Genomic DNA, 7,500 nt, shown 5'->3' on the forward strand with positions numbered 1-7,500 from the left:
TTTGCCTCTCTGCTTTCCCCCCTTCCCCCTCTCTCTCCTCACCCTTCCTCTCTCTTCCCATTCTCCCCTCTTCCCCTCCCCCGTGGCACTCACCGCTGGGTACTCGCTAAGGACGGCCACCGGCATGGTCCAGTCGACGCGACTCCCGCTGCTGTAAGGGCACGGGTTGGAGCCTCCTTCCAGCTGCTTGCATCCGTCGGTGTCTATTCCGGGCCAAGGGACGTTGATGCCGGCCAGGTTGGCTGAGGCGTCGATGGTCAGCGCGTCCGAGGTCTGGCCTGCTCCAAATCTCGAGTGTTAATTCACAAACATATTTTTCGACGATGGCTGATGAGTTTGCAGGTGTTTTTTCATGGGAGGAGCCTCACTGAGTCACTCGGTGTTAGATATGTAAACATCTCATATCGCAGACAAAGGTGATAATTCATAATATTCTCTTTTGTGTCCATGGATGTGACTGAAATGACGTGACTTACTGGACGTGAACTGGATGTTGACGTTGTAGGTGGAGCCGCGTTCCAGCAGACACGGAGGCAGCTCGCAGTTCTCCACGTTGAGGACCACGTCGGTGCCGACCGAGCCTGGAACACGACCGTTTTCCATCAGTGGCACCATACAACGGACGTATGCATCATATTGGCACAAATAAACTACTTTAACGTCTTACAAAAGCGAAGTATTCTGGTTCCTCTCCCAAGGAGGACCAGAGGACTCACCGCAATCCTGGAAGATCGTAGCGGAGGCGAAGGACGCCACACTCAGAGCAAGGAGGATGGCACGCATGTTTCTGGGGAGGACTTTGAGGGGAAGGCGAATGTGGATCAGGCAGTGTGAGTGTCGCTTCCATTCTCGGCCGCTTAAATAAGGCTTTGCGGTTCCAGCAGGCATAGGCCCCCTTCGGGAGGCAGCAGGTGTCAGCTTCCCTTCCCGAGACGTTTTCCCAAGAGCATCAGCTGTCAGTCTTCTCACGGCGTTGCAGCGCTATCACTCGGGTGTGATCGTCTGACAGGGAAGTTTGCTGTCGTCGCAATTTTCATTATATGAATGGAATTAGTTAAAAATCCCAAAGTTGAGATGCTAATGCTTAAATAGGACATGCAAGATTTTCACAATATCACCCACAATCAGTAAGGCCAGCACAAAGGGTTGATATGAAACATCAAGTTTATTTATAAAAGATAGATGTTGCCATCCAGTGTTTCTCCATGCAACAGATGGGGAGGTTCTCACATGCTTTGATTACGTAACAGATCACAAAAAACTATGTCGTGTGAACAAATAAAATGGAAAATCCAGTTTTTTTTTCGAGAAAATTGAAATCCTCTTTTATACGGTATCACCCCCAAGTGTTTTATTATTATCATCATTATTATTACATCCACGGAAGAATCTGGTTTTCGAACGAAATGTGGTGGGTTTAGCACTTCATTTCCTTTTGCTTTCGTTGTAGTAACAGATGCCAAAGGAAAAACGGATATTACTACTAAATATAAAACCTTTGATGTAACTCTACTTTATCTATTCAGAATAGGCTTAGATTAGAAGACAGAGAAGGCAGTAGGCCAGTAGAATTTGCTAAATTATTTTGATAGCATAAACAGTGGTCGTGTTTATAAGCATCTTGAGTCTCCCAATAATATTGTAGAAGTTTTAGTAGCTACAAGAAGAAAGTTAAAAACTAAACAATGAGTTGTCATTTTCTTATATATTTATTTTCATTATTTTCATGAAACAGGCCATAACTGCTGCAAGGGATGCGGAACCCACCTGTTCTGCTGGCAACATCCGGCGGCACTTGGCTTCACACTGCAGCAGAGAGACTTCGAAACCGCCACAGAGAGAAGGGTTTCCACGAGATGACACTGTGCCACATCCGCCCAAATCGCCAGACCTTAATCCCAAAGAAAGTGTCTGGGCAGCCATGGCCGGAGTCTTCCCCAAAGGTCACACTCGCGGTCGTGCTGCCGTTGTTGCCCGGGCAATTACGGGATGGGGGCGAGTGCCTAGCGGCATCCACGCCAAGTAGTCTTGCCAGCTGGTGTCGGTAAGACGAAATATTAAAAGTAATAGACATTTCAAAACCTTTAATATTTCTTCTTTGGTTCCTATATATGTACATATACATATATACACATATAAATATATGTGTGTGTGGGTATGTATATATATGTATATATATATATATATATATATATATATATATATATATATATATATATATATATATATATGTATGTATATATACATACGTATATATATATATGTGTGTGTGTGTGTGTGTGTGTGTGTGTGTGTGTGTGTGTGTGTGTGTGTGTGTGTGTGTGTGTGTGTGTATATATATATATATGGATATGCATATGTATACATATGTATATAAATGTATAAATATATGTATATGCATACATCTTTCAAAAACATATAAAAAGGCTAGTTTTTTTCAGTTTAAAGAACCCCAAAACTTGCGTTTCATGTAAGCATACTCAATTTATGTATATTTTGTTTTAAAAACGTCATTTTATATGAGTCGCCATTTTGAAAAGGAAAAAAAATCAAAAGGCTGCAAATGAAATTCGATTCTCTTATGCCTTAGGATCCCAAACCCGTTTCCAGAACTTTGACTGGAAAAGTTTTCTAATTTTGCTGGTATAGGACCTGTCTATTTCCTGCATCAACTTAAAATAGTTTTTACAATAACATGGTTAGGCCGTGATAATTTATTTTGTGAATTCTTAATACAACTATAGTTAAGTAAAGACCTAGCGAAAACATCAAATATAGGCCTATACCAGTAATTCTAGTTCATAATGGAGTTCATCGTAGTCGAGTTAACACAAAGATTGTTCATATTTGAAAAAATGCCAAAAGAGGACAGGAATTATAAAGAAAAAGTTATGTGCCTACCGAGAGGTCTGTTCTGTCACGTTTTTATGCCATCAATATAAAATTGAGGGGAGGGGTGATTGGGAAATGCGACTTGCAGAAATCGACAAAGATGACTAAAATTCGCACATATTTGCAATTCGCACATTTTTGCGATAGGTTTGGGCTGTAATCATTCAGTAAAAAAAAGAGTTTCTATATGTGAATAAAAAGACATGACCAAAAATCCTTTACTGCTTAACAGGTCCTTCATGACAGCTTCATGAAATCAGACACTGAGAGCTTCGCGAATGGAAACATGGCAGAGACGGAGGACAGGAAATGAGGGTCATCGACGGCGTCTTTTGGAGGAAGCGGAAGAAGAGAGAGATTTCCGTGGAAATTTCAACATCAAATGCTTTACCTTTATCTCTTCACTTATGCTTATCTTTTTTCCATTTTCTACGTTTATCTTATTTTATCCCTTTATGTTAATATCCGTCCTTTAAGATACTTGATACTTTGACATGCATCGTCTGAAATTTTCTCGTATTATTTGTCTATTCCCTTCACCTCTGTCTTAAGCATCGAGGTAAAGAAAAGAAAAACCAGTTATGGCAAATTATCTTTATTGGTAACGAAAGTTGTTCACTGTGTTCATGTGCTCTGGAGGCGCTCGGCCCCGAGTCGACTGGTCCTGCAGAAGGCCCGGAGGCGGGTCAGGCAGCCACGCTACACGAGGGTCACGGGAACCACCGTGCACGCCTCAGGCTCCCCGGCGGCGTTCTTCAGCTTGAACGTCACGACGGTCGACAGCTGAGGATGCAGGACCTCGTCAGTCAGGGACACAGAACTCAATAGGGACAAGCAGGATGGCTATATACTCACTTTCCTTCATCTGTTTTGATGTCACCTTTTGCCTCTCTGCTTTCCCCCTCCCCCGTCGCTCTCCTCACCCTCCCTCTCTCTTCTTCCCTCTCTCCCCTCTTCCCCTCCCCCGTGGCACTCACCGCTGGGTACTCGCTAAGGACGGCCACCGGCATGGTCCAGTCGACGCGACTCCCGCTGCTGTAAGGGCACGGGTTGGAGCCTCCTTCCAGCTGCTTGCATCCGTCGGTGTCTATTCCGGGCCAAGGGACGTTGATGCCGGCCAGGTTGGCTGAGGCGTCGATGGTCAGCGCGTCCGAGGTCTGGCCTGCTCCAAATCTCGAGTGTTAATTCACAAACATATTTTTCGACGATGGCTGATGAGTTTGCAGTTGTTTTTTCATGGGAGGAACCTCACTGAGTCACTCGGTGTTAGATATGTAAACATCTCATATCGCAGACAAAGGTGATCATTCATAATATTCTCTTTTGTGTCCATGGATGTGACTGAAATGACGTGACTTACTGGACGTGAACTGGATGTTGACGTCGTAGGTGGAGCCGCGTTCCAGCAGACACGGAGGCAGCTCGCAGTTCTCCACGTTGAGGACCACGTCGGTGCCGACCGAGCCTGGAACACGACCGTTTTCCATCAGTGGCACCATACAACGGACGTATGCATCATATTGGCACAAATAAACTACTTTAACGTCTTACAAAAGCGAAGTATTGTGGTTATTCTCCTAAGCAGGACCTGAGGACTCACCGCAATCCTGGAAGATCGTAGCGGAGGCGAAGGACGCCACACTCAGAGCAAGGAGGATGGCACGCATGTTTCTGAGGAGGACTTTGAGGGGAAGGCGAATGTGGATCAGGCAGTGTGAGTGTCGCTTTCCTTCTCGGCCGCTTAAATAAGGGTTTGCGGTTCCAGCAGGCATAGGCCCCCTTCGGGAGGCAGCAGGTGTCAGCTTCCCTTCCCGAGACGTTCTCCCAAGAGCATCAGCTGTCAGTCTTCTCACGGCGTTGCAGCGCTATCACTCGGGTGTGATCGTCTGACAGGGAAGTCTGCTGTCGTCGTTATTTTATTATATGAATGAAATTAGTTAAAAATCCCAAAGTTGAGATGCTAATGCTTAAATAGGACATGCAAAATTTTCACAATATCACCCTCAATCAGTAAGGCCAGCACAAGGGGTTGATATGAAACATCAAGTTTATTTATAAAAGATAGATGTTGCCATCCAGTGTTTCTCCATGCAACAGATGGGGAGGTTCTCACACGCTTTGATTACGTAACAGATCACAAAAAAACTAGGTCGTGTGAACAAATGAAATGCAAAATCCAGTTTTTTTCGAGAAAATTGAAATCCTCTTTTATACGGTATCACCCCAAGTGTTTTATTATTATTATGATTATTATTATTACATCCACAGAAAAAAAAATGGTTTTCGAACGAAATGTGGTGGGTTTAGCATTTTATTTCCTTTTGCTTTCGTTGTAGTAAAAGAGGCCAAAGGAAAAACGGATATTACTACTAAATATAAATCCTTTGATGTAACTCTACCTTATCTACTCAGAATAGGCTTAGATTAGAAGACAGAGAAGGCAGTAGGCCAGTAGAATTTGCTAAATTATTTTGATAGCATAAACAGTGGTCGTGTTTATAAGCATCTTGAGTCTCCCAATAATATTGTAGAAGTTTTAGTAGCTACAAGAAGAAAGTTAAAAACTAAACAATGAGTTTCATTTTCTTATATATTTATTTTCATTATTTTCATGAAACAGGCCATAACTGCTGCAAGGGATGCGGAACCCACCTGTTCTGCTGGCAACATCCGGCGGGACTTGGCTTCACACTGCAGCAGAGAGACTTCGAAACCGCCACAAAGAGAAGGGTTTCCACGAGATGACACTGTGCCACATCCGCCCAAATCGCCCGATCCTAATCCCAAAGAAAGTGTCTGGGCAGCCATGGCCGGAGTCTTCCCCAAGGTCACACTCGCGGTCGTGCTGTCGTCGTTGCCCGGGCAATTACGGGATGAGGGATTGCTTAGAGGCATCCACGCCAAGTAGTCTTGGCAGCTGGTGTCGGGAAGACGAAATATTAAAAGTAATAGACATTTCAAAACCTTTAATATTTCCTCTTTGGTTCCTATATATGTACATATACATATATATACATATATACACATATAAATTTATGTGTGTGTGGGTATATATATATATATATATATATATATATATATATATATATATATATATATATATATATATATATATATATATATATATATATATATATATATATATATATATATATATATATATATATATATATACATACACACACATGCATACAAACATATATATATATATATATATATATATATATATATATATATATATATATATATATATATATATATATATATATATATATATACATATATATATATATTTATACACACACTCTTGTATATATATATACATCTATATATATATATATATATATATATATATATATATATATATATATATATATATATATATATATATATACATATATATATGTATATATATATATATATATATGTATATATATATGTATATATATATATATATATATATATATATATATATTTTATATACACATATATGCATACAAATATATATATATATAAATATATATATATATATATATATATATATATATATATATATATATATATATACATACATACATACACACATGCATGTAAACATATATATATATATATATATATATATATATATATATATATATATATATATGTATATGCATACATCTTTCAAAAAAACATAAAAACTAGTTTTTTTTCAGTTTAAAGAACCCAAAAACTTTCATTTAACGTGAGCATACTCTCAATTTATGCATGTTTTCCTTTTAAAAACGCCATTTTATATCTGAGTCGCCATTTTGAAAAAAATAAATAAATAAAAAATCGAGTCATCAAATGAAATTCGATTCTCTTATGCCTTAGGATCCCAAACCCGTTTCCAGAACTTTGACTGGAAAAGTTTTCTAATTTTGCTGGTATAGGACCTGTCTATTTCCTGCATCAACTTAAAATAGTTTTTACAATAACATGGTTAGGCCGATAATTTATTTTGTGAATTCTTAATGCAACTATAGTTAAGTAAAGACCTAGCGAAAATATCAAATATAGGCCTATACCAGTAATTCTAGTTCATAATGGAGTTCATCGTATTTGAAAAAAAAATGCCAAAAGAGGACAAGAATTATAAAGAAAAGGTTATGTGCTTACCGAGAGGTCTGTTCTGTCACGTTTCTTATGCCATCAATATAAAACCCGGGGGTGGGGGGTGGATTAGGAAATGCGAATTGCAGAAATCGACAAAGATGACTAAAATTCGCACATATTTGCAATTCGCACATTTTTGCTATGAGTTTGGATTAACCATTCAGTAAAAAGGAGTTTCTATATGTGAATAAAAAGACATGACCAAAAATCCTTTACTGCTTAACAGGTCCTTCATGACAGCTTCATGAAATCAGACACTGAGAGCTTCGCGAATGGAAACATGGCAGAGACGGAGGACAGGAAATGAGGGTCATCGACGGCGTCTTTTGGAGGAAGCGGAAGAAGAGAGAGATTTCCCTGGAAATTTGAACATCAAATGCTTTACCTTTATCTCTACACTTATGTGTTTATCTTTTTCCATTTTCTACGTTTATCTTATTTTATCCCTTTATGTTAATATCCGTCCTTTAA

At 39.5% G+C, this 7,500-nt stretch overlaps 2 protein-coding genes across 2 annotated transcripts in view; both read right to left on the reverse strand.

The window, feature by feature from the left end:
• LOC113809493 (NPC intracellular cholesterol transporter 2) overlaps positions 1-903 on the reverse strand; it is a 1,207-nt gene extending 304 nt beyond the window's left edge. Inside the window, exons 1-3 of the mRNA XM_027361107.2 lie at positions 717-903; positions 477-581; positions 94-278 (exon numbers count right to left, since the gene is read on the reverse strand). Coding sequence (XP_027216908.2) covers positions 94-278; positions 477-581; positions 717-888 — 462 coding nt within the window. The 5' untranslated portion in view covers positions 889-903. The remainder of the gene's footprint in view (positions 1-93; positions 279-476; positions 582-716) is intronic.
• Positions 904-3,474: 2,571 nt separating this feature from the next.
• Positions 3,475-4,651, reverse strand: LOC113809487 (NPC intracellular cholesterol transporter 2). The gene is made up of 4 exons (XM_027361101.2): positions 4,493-4,651; positions 4,253-4,357; positions 3,870-4,054; positions 3,475-3,675 (listed from the first exon to the last, which is right to left on the reverse strand). Exons 1-4 carry the CDS (start codon positions 4,557-4,559, stop codon positions 3,592-3,594), a joined length of 441 nt encoding a protein of 146 aa, XP_027216902.2. The 5' UTR covers positions 4,560-4,651; the 3' UTR covers positions 3,475-3,591.
• Between the last annotated feature and the right edge of the window lie 2,849 nt (positions 4,652-7,500).

The sequence above is a fragment of the Penaeus vannamei genome, chromosome 40, assembly GCF_042767895.1.
Source record: "Penaeus vannamei isolate JL-2024 chromosome 40, ASM4276789v1, whole genome shotgun sequence".
Classification (NCBI taxonomy): domain Eukaryota; kingdom Metazoa; phylum Arthropoda; class Malacostraca; order Decapoda; family Penaeidae; genus Penaeus; species Penaeus vannamei.